Here is a 23,279-nt window from a genome sequence, read left to right as displayed (position 1 = left end):
GAGAGAGAGAGAGAGAGAGGGAGAGAGAAGAGAGAGAGGGAGAGAATATCGAACCCATTCCCACTGCTTCGGCTTCACACAACCCATAAATCTGTTTTCTTAAACTATTTAAAAATATAGTTTTATTCACACCCTGAGCCTGAGCCCCTTCCTCAGCCGTGCCTTTAAACCTACCCCATCTGGAGTAGGTTTCCACAAGGAGGATGAGGATGTAGAAGTTAGAGTCACTTTTCTTATTCCTTCCCACGTGTTTTCCCATCTAGTTCAGGCAGCCGTGCCGTGCATAAGCCACCCACATGAACTCCTGATGCACCCATAGTGATACCGCCATCAGGACAAGGGCTCTCATAGAGGAAACCTGAAGACCTGCGGTGTGTCTGGGATCTTTAGGAGCGGGTCCTCGCGCCAGTGTCCCAGTCTGTGTTGTTTTTATGGTCCCGCTCTCTCAGCCATTGGGTCGCTACCTTGGAGGTTCACCCCGCCCCCTTTTTCATTGTGCCAATGTCCCTTTCGCATGGGTGCATCACACAAAGAAGGGGAAAAACACTTTTTTTTTAAGGTGAAAGGGACATTGTGCATGAGATCAACTCTGTGTGTCTGTGTGTGTGTGTTTCTCTGTGTGTGCGTGTGTGTGTGTGGGTGGGTATGTGTGCAAATAGTTCTGAGAGTATGACATTTGTAACGGTCTACATTCCATGTGTGTGTGTGTGTGGGCTTTGTGTGTGTGTGTACTTTGTGTGTGTGTACACGTACAGCTGTATGTGTGTGTGTGTGTGTGTGTGTGTGTGTGTTTTGCACTGCACTCACGCCAGAGCCATGATGCTGACGGGTCTGCCAACCAGCGACTCCAATCTGTTCAGTGTGTTCATGTCATCAGAGAGACCCATCCCGCTGTCTGAGTGTCCTCCCTGTGGTGGGGGGGAGGGAGGGAGAGAGAGAGAGAGAGAGAGAGAGAGAGAGAGAGAGAGAGAGAGAGAGAGAGAGAGAGAGAGAGAGACAGAGACAGAGAGAGAGACAGAGAGAGCGAGACAGAGACAGAGAGAGAGACAGACAGAGAGAGCGAGAGGGATTAAATATGAGAAACAAATGTTTTTGTTCGGTTTCATTTAACCATGAAGAGGTAAACTGTACCATTTCATATAACGTAACTCTTTTGTTTTAGACAGCATCAAGATTTAATCTTTCTCTCAGAGTTGTCTGAATATTGTCAGTTTTGTGCAGCATAAGCAACTTCTGAGGGTCTGATTCTATTTTGGTTTTACCTGCCTTGTGCTGGGAAAGACAGGGAAACCGGGGCGGGAAAAAAACTCACCCCATGGTTCTCATTCGTCACGTTGTCCATGGTAACCTCGTCAAACGTTTTCACACTCGCCGGGCGAATCTTCGTGTTCCTGGTGAGGGGAATAGTTCCACTGTTAACCCCCTTTTCAAAACATTTAAAGTATTCCCTCTGAGAAAGCCTGTGTGTGACAGGATTACGCTGATACCTAAGATCAACAAGTTACGTAGCCTCTGTGGAAATGGACTTTGAGAAAGCACACCGTTTATTTTTACTCTGAAGGGCAAGAATGGTTGCTTATCTCAGCCTAAGGGATAACTGTCATGGCTGCGTTTCAACACCTTCTCCACAAACACACTCGCAGGTCCTGTGATAACTCAAAGACTCGACAAATATTATGCTGTGCGGACATAAAACTACAAGCAGCCATCCAGAGTTTTGGGGGACATTCCTCTGAAGCCAGAATGCTAGCAGACCTCAGAGAATATGACATTCTATGTATTTCTTATCACTGGAATATCCCGCCTCCCAGGAGCCCACATACATACCATAATGTCCCCTCTGGGGTCCCCATAAATCACGTCAAAATACAGTGTGTAGAAAGTGTGTGATTTCTTTCACCTTTAAGCTTTGGGTCATAACAATGATTTGGACCCTACCCAACACAAACACCATCAGTAGCTCACCAGAACTGACCTGGTGCACTTTACTATTTTTTTTTTTAAATACGGCCATATTGATAAGCTAAATTGACAAAGACAACATTGTAGGTCAAAGGTCCTTCAGTAGCCTGTGACAGGGCAGGAGACTTGCAGGAGTCCCCGTTTGGGGAGTGTGATGGTGTGTGTGTGTGTGTGTGTGTGTGTGTGTGTGTGTGTGTGTGTGTGTGTGTGTGTGTGTGTGTGTGTGTGTGTGTGTGTGTGTATGTGTGTGTGTGTGTGTGTGTGTGTGTGTGTTTGTGTATGTATGTGTGTGTGTGTGTGTGTGTGTGTGTGTGTGTGTGTGTGTGTGTGTGTGTGTGTGTGTGTGTGTGTGTGTGTGTGTGTGTGTTTGTGTATGTATGTGTGTGTGTGTGTGGTATCCTCACCAAGTGCTCCCCGAGTGGCGGTTAGAGGCGGGCTGCGTGGACGTGTCTTCTTCGGTCAGCGTGATGGAGGGGTCACCGATGTTGGCCAGCAGGGCTGTGTTGATGGGTATGTAGTGTTTCCCTTCCTGAAGGCCAGGCACGAGAGAGAGAGAGAGAGAGAAAGAGAAAGAGAAAGAGAAAGAGACAGAGACAGAGACAGAGAGAAAGAAAGAGAGAGAGAGAGAGAGAGAGAAAGAGAAAGAGAAAGAGAAAGAGAAAGAGAAAGAGAAAGAGAGAGAGAGAGAGAGAGAGAGAGAGAGAGAGAGAGAGAGAGAGAGAGAGCGAGAGCGAGAGCGAGAGAGAGAGAGAGAGAGAGAGAGGGAGAGAGAGGGAGGGAGAGGGAGAGAGAGGGAGAGAGAGGGAGAGAGAGGGAGAGCGTGAGAGAGAGAGAGGGTGCAAGAGAGTAAGAAAGAGAGCGAAAAGTCAGTTCACAGACTCACAGGGGTGCCATGCTACACAATGGCGAGCTAGAGCAGCATTTCAAACTCGTGGGGTTGAGACCACACATGGGGCGGGCCGACCCACGCCCTGGGGGGTAATTGCTAACTGAGATATAGATATTTGAAAATGACAGATTTTGGATAAAACGATAAAACGATATGACGTCTTGTATGTAACCCTTCTGTATAATCGAGCCCGGTTGATTATCTACAGCCACCGACATTCACTTAGTGCGTTGCGATGCGTCAACGTTCACCGATGCACTGATATCAGTGGCCGCCAGCGTCGAGTCAGTTTTAAACAACGTGTGACCAGACTGCTGAAGCAGATGTGCAAAAATGTGTGTGTGTGGGGGCGGGGGGGCGTGCATTTTTCTCTTCCAGACCTAAAAAATGTGGGTCACTGGGCAAGGAACACTGGGAAACGCTGAGCCAGACGCAAGCCCCGCTGTGGCTGCCCCGCGTGCAGAGCCAGATCCCAGCCACCCACTCGGCCCCTGGCCCCGGGCCAGAGACCCTGCGGTCAAGACGGTCATAACTCCGGGCCGGCGGGCCTCAGACCTTAGACGAGGTGCTGACGGAACACTCTGCTGAAGCCCCCTGGGACAACCGCGCCATGACTGTGTTAAAAAAACTCCCCTCCATGGAAGCGCTGCAGTGTTTTCGTCCCTCCCTGGCCGGTTGGGATTCGTTTCCCCTGGCGATGGCTTTCACAGAGTCATTTGTAACGCGGACGGTTTTATAGGAGAGGATGGCCAGCCTTCTTCCTTATCTCCATGTTGTCTGCGGTCCTATCGAGTGTCACGTTTCGGACCTCGCTCTGCTGCTGTGAGCTATGGTCTCTCAAACGGACCCCTCTCTCTTCTAACAGCGGACGGGAATGGGAGCCGGGATATCCATCAGGGTTTTACATCGTCGAAGGGGTCTTGATTATTATCTTTTCGATAGCACTTAAATAACCATTTACCATCGGTGTAATGGCCTACCAGGTGTTAGATCATTAGTCTAACAGCTCGAGTGAACTCAAAGAAAAGGTCAGAATTCCGGTGTCGCTTTTTTCATTCATCATTCGACAATTTTGGTATTTTATTTAACATTGCGTTATGAGTACAAGAAAAGATTTTCCAGGACTTTGTAGGCAGCTCCTTTCTGTTTCCAAGTATTGTCATGTTTTAATTCCCCTTGTTGCTTTATCACCACCTTGGGCAATAGGCCGCTTTGCACCTTTCTCAGAGCTTCCTTATTAATGGAAACCTCTCTGACTCATTTCTAGGAACGAGTGACTGATGTTATTGTCCATGGCGACGCTCAAGGACAAACTGTAGTCTGGACATCCTAAAGAAATTGTTTGATGTGTTATAAGTCAGTTACCAAAGGACTTCGAGCAGAGATCTAAAGCTGCTTTTGATTCTCCTCTTACAGACAAGTCAAGGATCTTACTCTGGCTGCAGACATGTTTCCATCCATGTATGAGATGAATCCATCCAGTCCAATCCATCTCAAAGCTAATATGTGGAGGGTGAAGGACAATAATGCAGAGGCAGGATACAGAGTTTGACTCCCTGCCTGGGTTCAATCCCCCATGTCTGCCTTGGCCTTGAACGAGATGCCTAATAATAACCCTTCATCCTCATTCATGACATGACTGAATTCAACATCAGTCGGAATAAATGTTGCAGTCCAATTCATTGATTTAGTTCATGGATCATTATAATAGTCACAGGTTATCACTTTGGACTTTTTCCGTGATTTATGATTCAATATTTTACAGACTAAACGATTAATTTGGAAAACAACTGCTCAGTCGACAGATGAATAGACGATGAGTATAACCCTTAGTGGGTTGCAGTGTGGTGGGGTGAGCTCTGTGTGTGTTACCTGCTGCACGCTGGCCTGCAGAAGGTCTCCCAGGTGCTCCACTAGCTCGGTGAATGTGGGCCGCTGCAGTGGCTCTCCCAGCCAGCAGTCCAGCATGGTCTGATATCTGGGGAACGAGGTTCAGCGTCACTCAAGTACACATGGCTGCTGGAAGCACACACACACACACACACACACACACAGACAGGCACACACACACACACACACACACACACACACACACACACACACACACACACACACACACACACACACACGCACACACACACACACACACACACACAAACACACACACACACAGACAGACAGGCACACACACACACACACACATACACACACACACAGACACACACACACACACACACACACACAGACGCACGCACGCACACACACACACACACACACACACACACACACACACACACACACACACACACACACACACACACACACACACACACACACACACACACACACACACGCCACTGGTACACACTACTTGTGATACTTCACAAGCCCCGACTTAATCCAATTAATCTCTCATCCCTGGTAGGGATCCCATTTAATGACACCATCGTATTTAATAGTGTTTTTAGACGGTTAGACCTCCGCCATGTGACTTATTTCCTATGACCGACGCCATCCCGTTACATCTCAAACAAAGAGGGAGCCGTAGTTATGGAATACTGTCAGGAAAGGCATGTCGACGCCCATTTCCATGAGCTCTCCACAGAGAAGCTGTTGTACAGGAAATTGCGCTCGCTCCACTCGGATTGGCCTTAACCAGATCGAATTATTAGAAAAACACACGTTGTACTGCGGAGCGGGGAAGGAAAAACAAACCGCAGCTTTGGGAGGGGATGGACCCAGGACCTGTACACTGTTGAGTCTGGCGCAGAGATGACTGACGGAATACACTCACTCTCCTCCTCCCTATCTACAATCAACAGCCCCCCCCCCCCCCCCCCCCCCCCGGCCAGGAGGCCTGGGCCAAGGGGGGTCCGGTCCGAGAGGGTCTCAAGTCCTCCTCCACTGTCGTGGTGTAATGTAGACCGTGGCCCCCTCACCTCAGCCCCCCCCCACCTCGGAGGGGGCGGAGGTTAGGGGGCTGCGTTGCTGACAGGCTGTCAGCGTCTCTGCCCTTGTGGGACGCCGGGTCACAATAATAGGCGGTTCCGCGGCGGGGAGCGCCCTCGTCTTCTCCCATTGGACGATATCAGAAGGCGGACGCGCAGCAGAGAGATCGACAGCTGTTGTTTGAACAGAACCCCCTGAGTCACCGAGGGATCCCCGAACTCCACCTTCTCCAGAACGCCGAATGAGGATCCAGCGTGGTTTCGGATGTGTCTCTGTATAAATAAAGCTGATTGGCCGATCGGCGCGTACCCGGGCTCGGGTTTCATCGTCGGTGGGCCCCGGCGTCTCTGACACTCTCGATGGAAGCGCGATAAGGAGCAGACGGAGCGAGGCGGGCGTCTCCATCTGTGTCCGTGTTCAGGGTGTTCAGTGCTCAGGGTTCTGGCCGGGGCAGTTGGAGGAGGCTGCTGGGGGGGGGGGGGGGAGGGCTGTGATCCTGACCCTAATGAGTGTATTTCCAGCCAGGTGGACGTGCTCCTCTAACGGAGACAGGATATCAAGAACATAAGCACCACCCACACACCTACACACACACACACACACACACACACACACACACACACACACACACACACACACACACACACACACACACACACACACACACACACACACACACACACGCACACACGCACACACACGCACACACAGACAAGGAGATGAAGTAGAGGAAAAGGGAGGGAGAGGGGCATATTTATTCTTGCACAATTTAAACCACATTTCCTGCCTCACTGTATAATTAGAATTAATTGTCTAGGTCCCACATTTTGGGGGGTTTTCGGGGGCAGACGGAGGATCTGGCAGCGGGGGAGGGGGGGGGGTGGGGGGTGGGGGGGGGTGGGGGGGGGGCGGGGGGTAGGGGCTGGAGAGCGATTCAACGTGCTGACATCACAAAGGTTCTCGGGAATTGACTCAGCCGCAGCGACGGTCCTTGAGAAATGTCGTGGGTGATTCCTCGGCCGTGCGTCGAGGGCCAGATGTGTGGCCCGGCAGATGTGCAGCTGCGAGGTCACATTCCTGATGAGCTGGTGTGCCTCTCCGGTGGAGATTTACCGCTCGGCGCCGACTGGGACCGATTCACTGTCTCTAAAACAGTGGGGCCCCGCAGGGCCGGGGTCAAGCGGACGCAGGAGGATGAACCCGGGCTTACCGGGCCCCGCCGTCCGCTCCCGGGAGGTGGACCGGAAGAGAGAGGGAGAGGGATGACCGCTATCGTCTGAGGGAGGTTCAGAGGGTCTTATCTGGGCTCCTAACCGAAGACAGGTGCCCCGGTCCTGGGTCTGATGCGTGGCGCGTCAGACCGCTCTAATCTCTGAGTTGGTGTCTCCACTCTGTAAATCAGAGTGAAACATTACAGAAGGGGAACGCGGGCTCTTGGCTCCAGTGGATCGCGGGGGCTGTTTTTTTTTCAAAGCCAAGGTCTGGACTGGATTTTCTGGTCCTCTTCAATTAATGTCTCCCTTTGCTTGGTTTATTTTTAATGCTGTGTTTTTTGTTCTTGTCTCAAAGCCGTTTGGCCGAAGAGTGACAATGCGGAATCGCACAGCACAAGAACGGCAACTCTCTTTTTGAAAAAGAGCGCACAGACAATTTGAAACAGACTTCGTAGACATAGAAATATTAAAGCTGCAAATCGAGTTAATCAGGGTGAGAAGCGAGAGCACAGCTGTTTTGTAATCGTGAGCCTTGTGCAAGCTTTCATTGTCTTCCAAGCCCAACCCTGGGCTGAGCCACAGAACACTGGCCCTGGTTCTGACCTCCTGATCAAACAAGCTCGGCTCTCCTACTGTCTGCTCACGTCACAAACTGTACCACTCTGAGGTGGAAGCACTCATGCCTCTCGCCGCTATTTATCATCTCGGGGAGCGCTACCTCTGGCTCAAAAGACCCAGTAGAATACAGGGAGGCCCCGGTTCTCCGGGCCTGCGGTGCTTTTATTCCAGCCCAGACGTGGGCTTTTGTTGGGGGAGGGTTGTAAGTTACGGGCTACATCAGTGTCACTCACAAAACGGATCTCAGCAGAAGAAAGCAGCCGACTCCGGGTCCAATCAGAAGCTAATGTTTCCCCCGTGGATTCCTTCAGAGGCCGGGCTACCCATGACTCTTATCGCACGCTGGCGGCCTTCCAGTAGCACGGGAGACGGAAAGCAGATACTTCTGCCTCCCCTGTCCCAGTCAATACGGAGCTCTTTTGTACAATAAATCTGTGTTCTTGTACTCTGTAAGGTCCCCACAAATGATGCCACAAAACCACAACCACAACCGTATGGAGCGACGTGAAAGCTTACATTTCCGAGGAAGAGTATTCGGGGGCTCTCATCCTGGTTCCGTCCTTAAGCCTGCAGCAAAACTCCTCATCGATCTGGAGGCCTGGGTAGGGGGAGGCACCTGGAGGAAGGAGGAGGAAGAGGAGGACACAGAAGGTCATTCGGAGGTTACCAGGAGCTCAGAGAGGGAGTGGGCAGGGCCAATGCTGCTAATTGATCCTGCCCCCTGCCCGCCAAAAGTGTCCAGGTGCCATTGACCAGGATTTGAAAGTCGAGTGTCTTTCAGAGGCTAGGCGGGATCATCAGTTGCTTGACTACCAGGCCAAAAGACCTGGGCCTCTCACTCCCATTACTGTGAGGTCCTAGCTGCAGTTAATCGGCAACCTCGCAGGGACAAAATCAGTTTGACCAACTTAATGCCAGGCCTCCAGACATTTAACAAAACAGAAAATTAGGTATTGAATCAAATCATTTTGTGGGGGGGGGGAGGGGAGTAGAACAATCTTGGAAAATGAATTGGCTGTTAGTTTAGTTTTAAGTTTTATTAAGACCAACAGTCTTGCAGTGAGCCATGTTTCGTCTGATATTACATTCTGTTAGTTTTGGGCAGCATTGCTGCGGCCGTGTAATCCCTTACATTTCCTGACTCATGAAATTCTATTTCCATGTGGTCGTGCAAATCCATTGCATAATACAAATAGCCTAAGCCTCTCATTTCATTGCCATAGACATTACCTATATGTTGTTGATGAAAACAAAATGACCTCTCAGTTTCCTTAGCATAACAGAAAATGATTATCATAAACGTACAGGCGAATCCTCGCATGTCAAATGAGATCACCACAGAGTAGGTCAGGATTTGGCTCAAATGGTCTCATCCCAAACGCGAACTTCAAATCCCTCATTTTAAATGCACAGTTCAAAGTGTGAGGGCAACCTGTACCAAAGCTATTTTGAAATTGGGGAAAAACGTTCGCCCTCCAAACACAACCAGATTGCAGGATTCTTGACTCTTTATTGGCCCATTTCTTGGTAATTTCAATCTTGATTTATCTCCTTTTGGACCAGTAAACTGCCCAGATGTGTAAGTGTAAATGAGAGCTGGTAAGAGTGTAAATCTGTTATGTAATGTGAGAGAGAGAGAGAGAGAGAGAGAGAGAGAGAGAGAGAGAGAGAGAGAGAGAGAGAACAATAGAGAAAGGGAAATAGAGAGAGAAAAAGAGTGAGAGAGAGAGAGAAATAGAGAGAGATCGAGAAAGAGAGATAAAAGAGAGAAAGAAGAGAAGGAGATTGTTTTTGTTTGAGAAGCGAAAAATAGAGAGAAAAAGAGAGAGACTAAGAAGGAAAGGGAGAGTTGTTTTTTCTCTCAAACAAAATGGGATTTAACACGCTTCTTTTGATGTATAGTGGCTAGGAGGCCACGTGGCAAGGATTCAACGCCTGGGCATGACCGAACGTACAGTGCTCTGCCTCAAAGTTTCTTTTCATTCTCTTTAATTACACTAGATGTCTTTCATCGCTACCTGAGGCTACAGCTATATACAGTACAGAGGCAATACATTTCAGTGTTGCCATTGAACGGCATGGCATGAAATGCAGTTGCACAGCAGGGACGCTAGGTTTACATTGATCTGCGCTTCGCCTACTGCTCATTGTCATCAGCAGCTGGGGTAAAGAGAGGGACAGCTCAATCAGAACCTAATGGAAGGAACCCTTTCTTTCTTAATGTCCCCTGCCTGGCCTAAAACTCACGGGTTGAACCACGCTAATGTTGCACGCAAATTGTTTTCTTTAGCTGACAGTGCCAGCCACTCCCCCCCCTGCATACACACACACACAAACACATTTTCAAAAAACACACATGCACATATCACACACACACACACACACACACACACACACACACACACACACACACACACACACACACACACACACACACACACACACACACACACACACACACACACACACACAGATACACACACACACACACACAGCGTGATCCCGGAGGAGCCATTATGCATCAATAGCAGACCGCTTCTAACCGATGCACACGGACAGGCTCAGCGGCCCTGGGCACCGGCGCTAGCTTGACTCGGCTCGCTAAGTATCATAAACCCAGAGCTTGAGAGCCGCAAATAGTTGGCATCTTGGCAGGGTTGTGCAACAGGAACGGCGGGATAATAAAAACAAACTAAACAAGTCTCAAGAGGGCTTCCTGTTAATTTTTCCTCGAAAGCGATGACAAAAAATGCACTTGTGAAACTTTTACGCAAGAACTGACTTCCCCAGTAATTAAAACTGTGCCTATACATTTCCATGGTGTGTTGTGGTTCCTGGTCTCAGGAAATCCGATGGGACAGGTTCATGATAATGCAGCCAGTAGGGTTAATGACACTCACCAAGAGAGAAGATCTCCCACATGAGAACCCCGAAGGACCACACGTCACTCTGGGTGGTGTAGATCTTGTCGAAAATGGCTTCTGGCGCCATCCATTTGAGGGGCAGTCTAGCCTGTGTACACACATCAACCGACCGATTCATTCACACGGTAAACGGAAAAAAGGCGGAATCATCAACTGCAATTGTTGCTTTTTCCTCATCTGAGAATATTGAGACGTCGCATTTTTATTTTGTGTTGGCATCATCATTTCTTCCCTGAAAAAACACACTGAACCACTTTAGCTCAGACTTCCATACACTGCATTAATCACTTAGTGTTTCATGCTTTATATTTTTGGTTTCATGCATTGCCACAATTTCATATTTGCGGAACTCCAGGATTTAAATTGTCATCAAGATTGAAAGCCTTTTTTTGACCACAGGCATTCCAATCATCAGTTTAATCACAGAAGAGCCCACTCACGTCTCCTTTGCGCACGTAGTCGGGATCTTTGTACACATCTCGCGCCAGTCCGAAGTCGCATATTTTCACCACGTTGTTCTCCAAGAGCAAGATGTTCCGTGCCGCCAAGTCTCGGTGGATGCACTGAAGTGGAGAGGAGCGTGGCGAAACAAATAAATAAAGAAACCGGCTCTAACAACTCCAATGGGAAATTAATACGAACATGAGGTCACGTTTCTATTTTTTCTCTCTTTCTGCACATACTTCCCCTCCCAATGGTACTCTTTCCGCTGTAGTAAACACATGGCGTACTAATTTAGCCTTACTAGGGGCTGAACGTGGCTCTGTGTCCAGGCCAAGGAATGTTCTCTCTCTCTCTCTTATAATGGGGGTCTATCTACAACAACAAGTTCATTCACTAATGATCCCCATCCGCCCACACCACATTTATGAATGACCTGAGGAGCGCATCAGGTCTGGACTGAGCCACGGCCCAGCTTGATGTTAAAACTCACTCACCCCCAGCAAAACCAATATTTCCCCCACAGATGCAGATCAAAGCAGAATTCATGCGTTACATCGCGTGAAGCCCGTGACCTGTTTCAAGCGAAATACGTTTTTTCGATAAAGTTTGCTTGTGTCAACAATACCTTGCGTGAGGCCAGGAACTCCATGCCCTTCGCGACTTGAAAGCTGTAGCAGATCAAATCCTCCAGCGTCAACACGCGCTTATATAAATCTTCGGGCTCTGGGGGAGCGGAAAGAATGTGGGAAAATCATACATTTTTTCATACGGTACGCACGTGCAGCACATGGCGTTCAAATCGATCGGGTGGCGGCGACGAGGAAGTATGGAGGGTGCAGGAGGGTGACGTGTGACGGCCAGGGGCCCTCCGACACGAGCATCAGCCTGAAGGAGGCTCAGTATCCCACCCTCGGTCACGTACGCCCCTCCACCCCCGCAGCATTGTCTTAAGGACTTCCTTTACCCACCGGAGATAAAACAACAAGGCCCGCTCCGCGTGAGCTCTGCAGTGAAGCGCGTATGACGACGATGACGACGATGATGATGACGACGATGTCGATGGCGTGAGGCGGGGCGGGGTGGGGTGGAGGTGGGGGTTCTGAGGAGCAGCCTCCGACACAGGGTAGGGGGTTCATCCACCCGCCCACCTGAGTAAACAGCCAATCAAACCAGAAACAACACGACGCGGTAGGACGACACGGCTGACATGCCCCCCCCCCCCCCCCCCCCCCCTCACACACTACGTCCTCCCCCCTGAGCGCGTCGGGGAAAAACAGACAAAACAGCAAAGCCCTGGACAGGAAGTAAACAGAGGTCTTGCAGGGACTCGGCGGGGGGGGGGGTGACAGGAGCCTCGCCGCAGCAGAGGCGGCTATTGTGCTGCGGAACAGGAGGAGGAAGCGTCTCATCCGACATGAGAAAACAACCAGGGGCGGGGCCCCGGAGAGGAAGACGAGGGGGTGGGGGGGGAGGGGGAAGGAAGAGCCGCTTGGCCGGGGCCCGTACCGTCTTCCTCTTCCTCTGAGTCACAGTAGCTCTTGTCCTCGATGAAGCCCGAGCTGGCCGAGCTGCCCGTGCTGGCCACGCTCTCCAGGCGGCGCTTCATCAGCTCGCTGAGCTCGCAGCCCGGCGACCCCGACCCGGACACCGCCTTGCCCTCCTGCCTCTGACACACACACACGGCGGCAGACACACAGGCGCGGCACGCAACACACAGGCACGCACGACACACAGGGGAGGACACAGAGGCGCCGGCACACACAGGCGCACACACACACACACGCGCACACACAGGTGCAGACACACAGGCGCCGGCACACACACACACACACACACACACACACACACACACACACACACACACACACACACACACACACACACAGGAATGGGCCATGCACAGACAGACACAGACACAGACACAGACACAGACACACACACACACACACACACACACACACACACACACACACACACACACACACACAAACACACACACACACACACACACACACACACACACACACACACACACACACACACACACACACACACACACACACACACACACACACACACACACACACACACACACACACAGGCACATCCTATTAGAACAAGAAAGGAGCTACTGCTTACATCCTGATTCAGTGAATCAAACTATTTTTAAACAACCCTTCACAGACTCATCCTCTTATAAGATCCGATACAATAGGATAATTTTGGACAGGGTAAGGTAGGATAGGATAACAAATGATAGGATAACACAAGATAAGATGCCAAAAAAAAAGGGCAATAACAAAACTGTAAAATATATAACAAAAAATGTAAATTAAATGTACAAATGATTGAAATAATGCAAGCCATGATTCTGAGCATTTGACTCCTCACCTTGCAGACAACAAAGTCCCCTCTTCTACTCCTCAGGTAGTTGGACAGGTTGCCGTACTTGCAGAACTCCACGATCATCATCAGTGGACCTGTGGCGATGGGGACAGTCACGGTTACAATCTACCAAATCTGATTGGCTGCTGGGGATGAGCCTGCAGGAGGGCGGGTCTCCGGGGAGGTCATGAGAAGGTGGGTGACTGACCTCCGGGCTTGGTGCAGGCTCCCAGCAGGTTGACCACGTTGAGGTGGTGGCCGATGTGGATGAGGATCTTCAGCTCTGACATCAGGGCTTTGCGCTCGTTGGTTGTGGCACCTCCTGTTCCAAACACAAAACACAGAACACGAGTGGTTTGTACAGGGCAGCATAAAACACACATGACCGCCTGTGTTTTGGGTGCCATTGAAATCAATCTGGAGACAGGGATCTATTTTTCACAATTAATTTGATTCTCAGCCATGCTCTTTTAACGTTTTTTTAGAACCTCGCTCAGGGGGAGATGGATGTTCATTTGAGTTAAATAAATCAGTTTGGCATTGGAGAGAAATAGGAAACAGATTTCACTTGTATATTGTGGAGATGTGAGATAGCACTGTCTTTCCATTCAAGAGAACACAGCATTCTCACGCGAAAATGAAGCGTGGATTGTACGTCGATTAATGTTTAATATGTAGGATTTCCTTTTTTTTTCTTTCTCAGAATCACAGATAATGTTCTCTTTATAATTGTTCCAGAGTGTTAAACGCAACGGAGCCTCAAAAGTCTAGCGATTGTTTGTTTTTCTACAATTCAGAGCATCCATTTAACAAAGGATATTTTCATTGGAGTGCACCCTCTTGAGCTTGCAAGCGCACATTTCCCTTGGGTGCTTTATGATGTGTCTAGTTAAGGGGATGTCATTCCCAGTTCAAAGGTCAGTGCTTTCTCCATCCCCAGTATGAGCCATGTCTGCAAAGGCGACATAATCTCTCACTAACTCACAGTCAAGGCAAAGAAATCTCTGCTGCTTTTCATTAGGCCTGACCTAGAAGCACTGACCGCCTGACAGATCCTTCCTCTGTCTCTCAAACTGTTATTAATGTCATCCCCGGGACCCATATTTCTAGCCAGGAGTGGTTTCTTGTTTCCTCTCCGCACTGAGATCCTCGATTCCCACATCCCAAAGCACTTTCTCGCTCTCCCAAATATTAGGAGACATATTTATTGCACAGTATATTTCGGTTCTATGTACCTTTGCATATGATGTCATGTTATACCATGTTATGCGATATGATGGTGTATTATATACGCTTGATGCTATGCTCTGCGATATGTCTTCAGGAGGGTGATGATGCGTCGTGCGGTCAATTTAAAGAAAACAAAGCCATGGTCCACTTCTAAACCCAAGGTGAATCACCGCACGCCCGCAGCTGGGCTTCTGGAATTGCTCACTCCATTTCGAAACAATAAAAACACACATTGTTGTGAATATTCAAGAGGGATTTTGGAAGCCGTCTGACAACAGCTCCCCTCGGAGTGTGAGTGTGTGTGTGTGTGTGTGTGTGTGTGGGGGGGGGGGGGGGGTGTTTCCAACTGACTGAACGTCCAGAAGAAACAAGGAGGGAAATTTGTTATCTTGTTCTATTATTGTTATTGCTCTCACAATACGCCATTCACTCCTGAACTCTGAGTCACCTGCGTTCACTGGACGCTGTTTAGAGGCCGCCTGTGATATCTGCATCCTCTCATCACATCCCCTCGTCAGAGCCAATCACGCCTCTCCTGCCTCATGCACTTTTTGCGCAACAGCAGTCGTTCGCGTGCCTTGTTTTGAACCCATTTGCCACGCAAACATTAATTGCCAGCACATGTGAGGCTCAATTCATGGGACTTTATTGTGCGAGGGAAGAAAAAATACCAAACATAATTCCCCCCCCCCCCCCCCCCATACACACACTCAAAAAAATAACGATGTCCATGACAAGTACAAATATCTGTTGTGTGTTAGAACTTCCTGGCTCGGACAAAGGTTGCTTCTTCTCAGTGTGATTCACAATTAATCAGTGTGAAAACATGTGTCTGAAAACATGATTGTTCTACAGCACCCCGTGTAGAGCTGAACATCCTATTGTTCATTCCTGTCTGTGGCTCCTGGTCCAGTTTCCATAATTTCCCAGGCACCATTTCAGACCTCATGTTTCCGGCAGCAGATCTGGTGTCGGCTAAAATGATTGAGACAGGACCACCGTACCTTTCAGCATCTTGACCGCCACCGTCTTGCAGGTGGAGAGCTTGTCGATCCCGAAGGCGGAGGCCTCCACCACCTTCCCGAAGGCCCCGTGGCCCAGGGTTTTACCTGGAGGAGGGAGGGTGGAGCATCTGGTGAGCACGGCCCCGTAAATCATTCTGGAGTTCTCTGGCTTGTCGGACGCCCCTCTGTTCTGGAGGTACCCCGCAGCTTGCTGGGGCTTTAACCACAAAGCTCTGCTCTCCAGGGGTGAAGGGGGTATGCATGTATGTGTGTGTGTGTGTGTGTGTGTGTGTGTGTGTGTGAGTGTATGTTTTTGTGAGTGTGTGTGTGTGTGTGTGCCTGCATGCATGCATGTATGCATGTGCGTGTGCATGTGTGTGTGCATGTGGCTGCGTGTGTGTGTGTATATATGTATTTATGTATGATGCCCTTCCAGAGAGCATATCAAAAGGCAGTCGGCGGGTATGTAATTGTCGTCCCGTGCTTCATCTTCAAAAAGGCATAACACTTCTGTGATGTACTAATCAGATCTGAACCCATGCCACAGACTTCACAATTGTACAAAAGCGGTACATTACGTATGTTTAACATAGATACAATCGATTCAATGTGGTGTGAATTAAACAGATTGAAATGGATACGCAATGAAACTGAATTTCTCTCAGAAGTTGCAGACAGACTTTGCAGGGATTTGGTTGAAGGGTTGGATCCTCCTCAAGCCTTTCTTTCTCCTCCGGCGCGGTCCTTTGAGGCCGTGACTGTGATGAAGGGGGGGGGGGGGGGGGGGGGGGGGGTACAAATGAAACAGACCCATGGGGGGGTCGGCGTAGGGGGCTCACCTAGTCTCAGGCGGTCTCGGGGGAACTCCCACTTGCTGCTGTCGTACTGGAGGAGTTCGTCCTGCTCGTCCAGGGGGTACTTATCGGGATCGATGATGATGGACGGGCCCATCTTGTAGTGGGACGGCTGCTGGAGGGGATGCATGAACACCAGCGTGAATTCCATCAGGAGAAATATATGTTGATCACAACGAGGTGAACCTTTAGGTCATTTATGTAAGGTTCTTATCTTGTTTCTGTGTTAACACTTTTTTTTTCCTCTTTAGAAAAAAATCATACTGCTGCACTAGGCTATACTCTGACCAGTACACCCCCACTTCAGTCATTTGGATGTGAATTGTCGCTGCGGTTTAAAAAATTTGCCCCTAACCCCAATGCACACCCCCGCCATCCTCTCCACCACCTGCTAGTGTCCCACCACTTCCTGTGTGTTTCATCCTATTTGTCTAAATGAATCAAAGCCTGGGGAATGTGATCCTCCCAGCATGTTGTGTCCCATTCAGGGTCTTACAGTATGCATAAACATGAACCCGACCCCCTGTCGGATGTGTTCGGGGGAAATGTGGAAATCATAAACACTTGCTAAATTTAACCGTCCGATAAAGGCTGCATTCCCCTGCTGCCAGTGAGTCACAGCCTTCATACCACCCGGGCGTTTTTTGTGAAAGTATCTCAATGTTGCTAAAAATGGCTCCGTAGTGACGAGGACGATTTGAAAGGAGGCATGCAGAACCAGCTGCGGCTGGATGCAGCTGCAGATCCAGATGTGCAGGTGCTCACCTTTCGCAGCTTGCGGATGAAGAGGATGAGCATGATCCAGAGGAAGGTGGCGGCAGCTCCCGTGCACACCAGGATGATCACCTCCACGTTGGCCCGGCCGTCCTCACCTGCAGTGGGGCACAACACACTGACGTTCAGCCTCCAGGATGTCCTCAATTCTTTAGTTTTTCTTTAAATGCATATATTTCATATTATTTAGAAAACGGCTTGTGTCGCTATGGCAAGTTGTGCAGAAGGAATTTGATCGAAGAGGGGGTGAATTAAACACCATACAGTGTTTTTATCACTTTGTGTTAGAACTCTGTTAGGGAAGAGGGGGTGTGATTGTTTCTTCCCAAATATTTTCCAAATGTTATATATACACACTGAAAGCAGAAACACACTTCAGTGTTTATTCCCCATGGGTTTTGGAGATGCATGCCGAACATTTTTTCCTCCTCAGTGCTATTTTCCATTCACATTTTTTGTTAACTAGGCATGCTAATCTAAATGCGGAACACAGAGAATAACGAAGCGACTGCTGCTACGTTGACCAGCAGGGGTCTTGAAGCGCACAATTCATATCTCCTTCATCCTCTATTTCCTTTTCTTCCTATACTTTCATGTCCACATCAGCCTTGTGTCCTGTCAGTGTTTAATTTTTTCAGTCCGTTGAAACTTCCCAAAATCCTAAGGCTGAAAAAATACACACACTTTTAGTTTTTGCAAAGCACATTCTCCCTCGTGAGAATGTCCTTCTGAGTATGGAAAAACATCGGCCCACTTAATTGCATTAACATGGTCTGTTTCTCTACTCTAATCTTGACACAGTTCGGGCTCACTCGTATACAGTACAGGTCATTGTTCCTTGACGTACAGTATACAGCACTACGGTCATTTAACGCACGCCACATTGCTTTAGCTCTTGTTAGATCTTCCGATTGGCCACCTACCGGAAACCATGACGACGGCGCTGGTTCTGATGCTTCCCTCCACGTTGCTGGCCAAGCACTCGTACAGGCCCTCGTCCTCCTTCTTCACCCTCTCGATGGTCAGGACCCCGCTCTCCCCCAGGGTGATACCTGCAGACCACATGGTCACACTAAGAGGGTCAGATATCATCTGTGGGAATCAGACACTGTGACTGTTGTAATCCGTGTGGCCAGATTGGACCAGATTTCCCGCCCAATCTGGCCCAATCTGGCAACACTGGTTGTAAAAGGATCATTTGAATCGGTTGAATTTACTTTGATTTAATCTATTTAACTTCATTTATTGACCATAAGGATTTAATAGCAATAACGATTCACAAGCCAAGAAAAGGTAAATGTAGTTTTTGCATTAACATTAACAATCTCAAAAGAATAGAATCCATTTCCATTATACGTGAGTTTAGGTCTGATCATAGTTCAGCGAGAACAGCAGCGTTTACCTGGCCCTTCCTGCACCTGGATGTTGTTCTTGAACCAGGTGATCAGCGGCTTGGGGACCCCCGACACCAGGCAGTCCAGAGTCAGCGTGCTGCTGCTGTTCACCTCCTGATTGGTCAGATTCTGACTCAGCCACGGCCGCTTCCTCCCTGCAACACAACACACATAAGCTTCCTTCTTTCAGCCGCTCTTTCCAAAATCCACTCGTGCAAAATTGTGCTCAGTATGTCTCATAGAATCTATTGGAGATTTTACAGTTGTAATCAACTTCAGTACAGTATACATCAGCCTTCTCAACGCACCCGGAGCGGGTATCCGAATGAACACAACAATAACACAAACTCACAACCAAAACAATTCCTGGCTGGCACCAAAAGCCCTGCCTCGGGTGGTGGCCGTGCTCCCTGAGCGAGACTCCCGGGTGCTCTGCTTACCGTCCACGTTGAGCACGAAGGTCTTGTGCGCGGACTTGTGTTTGAAGTGGTTGAGGGCGCCGCAGCGGTACGCCGGCGTGCCGCCGTTCCGGGACACGTTGCGCAGGGTGAGCGCCAGGGAGACGGAGTAAGGGTCCAGCCGGAGCGGGGACACGTCCGCGGTGACGGTGCGGTTCTGGGGGTCGAACCACTGCAGCTCCGAGTAGAGGTAGCGCGTGGCCCGGCAGGTCAGCGTGATGTCCTCTCCCTCGATGGCTGTCTGGGGCTCGATGTGCATGTGGTCGGAGTGATCTACGGCCACGCGGGGAGGAGTTAATACATGAGCAGTGGGTGGAAATGAATGAGTGGGGACTTTTTAACGCTGTGGTTGTTTACTGTAAATGCCAATGTTCAGCAGATGCTTTTATTGAAGAGTTTAATCTTCCTATTTATAATAATTGTCCTATTTAATCTTCCTATTTATAAGAGATTGTAAATTATTTTTGGTCAATAATAATGAACTAATCATTAACAAAACATGAATATAGATTGGTAGGTGATTAATAACTGCTCAGCCTACAAGCCAATACACTGTATTGTTCCAACTGGTAGGCTGATCTATCCATAATACAATTTGGTGGAAAATCCCACTTATGATTTAACGAGAGGGTCAATTTTGACATGGCTTGTAATGGCTAATCAACATCACATGTGTTGTTATACATTAACATAACACTTATTAATCATCTACTATGTTAATTATTAATGTTTTGTCAATGATTAGTTCATCATTAGCTCAAGGCTTATAAATGACCAGCAAGTGTAACCAACATATACATAACTATGTATTGCATTTGAGGGTGATCTCATAACGTGCCGGCTCCTTGCTGACTCCTCACCCTAACCCTACAACCGACTATTTAGGATCGCAGTCCCGAAGACGAGAGCTGCTCGCCGCCAAAGCCAGGAATGGCAAACGTGCGGTTGTTTCCTGTTTCATCATCACTGTTAATTGGAAGCACGTTGCCGCTGGGCGGCATCGCTGATGGCTGATGTGCGATCGACCAATGAGAGCGCAGCCGGAGCCGGCCCCCGGGGGAGACAGACTGTGCTTGTTTATTCAGAACGCTGGAAAGCATTCTGTGTTCCGTAAGAGAAGACAGCTGTTATTACAATTCTGTCCTCCTTTTTTCTCCGGCATTCCACCGTGCTCAGTCATCCCCACCTCTGGAATGGAGCAGAGTTAAGCTGGCTCTGAGGCATTCTCGCACACTTAAGGAGGGTTGGGGGGGGGGGGGCATGTTTGGTGCCCGGCGTCTTTCGCGCGACCCTAAACCTTAAACTCAAGGTCAACCCCGCTTTTCGTCCTTCTCATCCCTTAATCAGATACCGGGGAGCACGTCAAGACCTAGCGCCGGCGGTGCGCTAGGATGTTGACGTGATGTAGCTGCCACGATGGGTCGGCCCTCATTCTAGGAAACACTTGGAAGTTCTCCCATTCACATAAAAAGTAACTTTCTTAGGATCAGCTTCACAGGCAGAGAGAGGAATGGGCTGCTGGAATAGGAGTTTTAAATGCATTCATACAATGTTGTTTTTTTAACATGAGCGCGTGTCATTAGAAGCTGCCATATGGCCCACGATATATTTTTTCTCTCTGGCGAACTCAAGCGCTGCTGCTACGATGGGAGATGGTTTCAATTAATGACCCCCTTCGGTCTCTTTATTACACGGCGCAATCTGCACATTCTTGCTCGGCTCTTGCAATTCATTACAGTGCATATGTGTAGGGTCAACGCAATGTGAACGGGTCTGATGTATGGTTGCGTACGCCTGCCCATAAAAACAGAGTGCGGCAGTTGTTCTTGTCAGCTCTAACCGAGCTTTGGCCTTAAGAGGGAAACGTGAGGTTTTAAGCCATTTTTATGATCTCTTTCTCCTCCAAATGAGTCACCTACCGTCCACGTAGAAGGGGATCCCCCACTTCTTTGAGGCCACCTCGTTCTCGGCTCTGCAGGTGTAGGAGCCGGTGACGTTGGCCCTCCCCACCACCAGTGTCCCAACGGTCTAAACGGAATGAAAAGGACCATTCTGAGTGTTCAACGCAGCACAGATGAACCAACACACACACCAAGGGTTGTGCTGTAATTGCAGCGTTGCGACTGTTAGTGGAAGGTTTCTCCTGTTTTAAGCTGTGCAGTGAATGGTGCTCCAGGTCAAGGTGTGAGGGGTCTGGTGTATGGCTGCCCTGTGTTCTAACATCCCAGTGCGCCACATTAAAAGAAGGATACATCTGGCCTTTTTGAAAACCCACTTTGTCTCCCTATACTCCAGCCACACAGACGCGAAGACCAGGTCGCATGCTATTCCCTGGAGCCCACTGGTCGTGCCACATTCTGTTCGGTCATTGCGCTCAGCCTAACACATTTCCAATGGCTCAAGCAGGCATAATAATTTATAAGGTCTTCGGGCTGTGGCCAGATCGCACGGGGCTGTCTTTTGTATGCAAAGCGACATCTGTTTTCAGTGCACAGCTACATCAAAGGCACCGAATGCTGTGTGTGCATTGTCCCACCGTTTTCGCCGGCCAAGGACTTTCCTCAGTTTTCTTCAGCTCATTGTGCTTACCTTCAAAAGCCTGTCAGTTAAGCCATTCGACTCTTTCAACGATTCCAACAACCCCACCGCTGGCATGACACACTGCCTCCACTCACGAGAAGGAGCGCGTTGGAAAGTGCAGATGTTGCTACCTCAATCATGTTGTCCACTCTGTCTTGTTATGACATTTGTCACGGCACTGACAGCGCAGCGGTGAGGTGTAGCGTTACGGCCATTACCCACCACCGTGTAACCTGAGAGCCAAGCGCTCATTTGCAACAAGTGCACGCGGTCCCTAAGTGGTGCCCTGACCAGGCCCGCTGTGCACACTGACCCCCGGGGTCTTTGCCCACCCCCACAATCGTCAACCCCACCACAGCAGCCAAGCCCACAATTTAATTCTATAGCTATCTTGACCCAAGCGGGTCCCCTCCTTTTCTCCACTAGACATCACTGGGAGGAGCCCCCCAACCCCACCCCACACACCCCCACCGCGCCCCCTCTGAGTCCAGGCTGGACCACTTTCTGATTCATGGGCCGCCGGGATTTATGAGAGCTGACAGCGAGGAATTCACTCTTTACCAAACGCTCTGCTTTTAACCCGGCCCATGTTGTCATTGACCCCCAGCGTTCACCCTCATAAAGCACCCACGTTTGGGCGACGAGGGCTCGTAAACAGCGGCCCGCTCCCTATTCACGTCAATCAAAGTTCGGGGTCGAATCCCTGATTGTGTCAGGGACCAAATCCCGATCACTAGTTTTGTGCACCTTTTGAAGGATTCTGAGGTCCTTTAACTCAAAGCCTCTAGAGGGGGTGGACGTATGATATAAATCACAGCTCGGATCCTGGCAGCCACACCAGTGCGACCTTAGCGCAGAGTTCCCGGCCAGCTCATATGATTGTTCAGTAATTCCGTAAGCCGTCGTCTTCGGGGTGGATTGCCGAGGATTTATGCCACAGTTTGACCCGCTCTGCTGAAGGTGTGGCGGGCCGGTGTGGGGGTTCTCTCACCTCATCCTATGGATCGACTTTTGGCAGGGCGGCAGTGGAGGTCTGCTCCTCGTTATGGCAAGGGGATAAGTGGCTGGAGAAACAACCTCCCTCAGGAAATTCTCGGTAAGGTCTCTACAGTCCCTGGCTTACAGAATGCCAGGGATTTACATGCCAATGTTCCGCAAACTGAGACGCCTGTTTTGAATAAGTCACTCATATAGTTACCTCTAGAAAACAGCAGATTTGTTTTTTAACATTGATCGTGACGGCCTACAGTTTAAGGATTCTCAATATATGGTTAATAGCGTCTTCTAAAACCTGGATGACTATTACATTACTGTGTTGCATGCAGCCTACTTAAACCCCATCTTCCTTCAAAAATTCCCCTGTGGTGAATTCGTATAATTGAATCACCCCCCTCGCACATACTCAAAGTGCACATCAGCGCTTACAGTGTACAACGTGGTCGAAATAACTACAGCTTCAGACTTGCGTGGTGTAATTCCTCATCACAGGTCAATGGTTCTTGCGGGATGCACGCTTGGCTTCAGCCATAAGGCTGTCAAGCTATTTATGAGGCGTGCAGCGCACGAAGAGTGTTCTAGCAGACGGGGAGATTCACTGATT

The 23,279-nt window shown here is 49.3% G+C and overlaps 1 protein-coding gene across 2 annotated transcripts in view; it reads right to left on the bottom strand.

Moving 5' to 3' along the window:
* The window catches only part of kdrl (kinase insert domain receptor like), a 46,150-nt gene that overhangs the window by 4,665 nt on the left and 18,206 nt on the right, over positions 1-23,279 (bottom strand). Inside the window, exons 12-29 of one of the 2 annotated variants that reach the window (XM_030367851.1) lie at positions 21,019-21,127; positions 19,082-19,372; positions 18,650-18,796; positions 18,171-18,299; positions 17,239-17,345; positions 16,459-16,588; positions 15,620-15,724; positions 13,594-13,707; positions 13,392-13,480; positions 12,507-12,666; positions 11,626-11,723; positions 10,997-11,119; positions 10,533-10,644; positions 8,149-8,248; positions 4,724-4,829; positions 2,367-2,491; positions 1,313-1,391; positions 808-908 (exon numbers count right to left, since the gene is read on the bottom strand). In XM_030367851.1, coding sequence (XP_030223711.1) covers positions 808-908; positions 1,313-1,391; positions 2,367-2,491; positions 4,724-4,829; positions 8,149-8,248; positions 10,533-10,644; positions 10,997-11,119; positions 11,626-11,723; positions 12,507-12,666; positions 13,392-13,480; positions 13,594-13,707; positions 15,620-15,724; positions 16,459-16,588; positions 17,239-17,345; positions 18,171-18,299; positions 18,650-18,796; positions 19,082-19,372; positions 21,019-21,127 — 2,225 coding nt within the window. The remainder of the gene's footprint in view (positions 1-807; positions 909-1,312; positions 1,392-2,366; positions 2,492-4,723; positions 4,830-8,148; positions 8,249-10,532; positions 10,645-10,996; positions 11,120-11,625; positions 11,724-12,506; positions 12,667-13,391; positions 13,481-13,593; positions 13,708-15,619; positions 15,725-16,458; positions 16,589-17,238; positions 17,346-18,170; positions 18,300-18,649; positions 18,797-19,081; positions 19,373-21,018; positions 21,128-23,279) is intronic. The other variant, XM_030367852.1, reaches the window with a different exon arrangement.

This window comes from Gadus morhua, chromosome 10, assembly GCF_902167405.1.
Source record: "Gadus morhua chromosome 10, gadMor3.0, whole genome shotgun sequence".
Lineage (NCBI taxonomy): Eukaryota > Metazoa > Chordata > Actinopteri > Gadiformes > Gadidae > Gadus > Gadus morhua.
The sequence above is the reverse complement of the archived record's forward strand: the minus strand, read 5'-3'. Positions and strand labels throughout refer to the sequence as shown.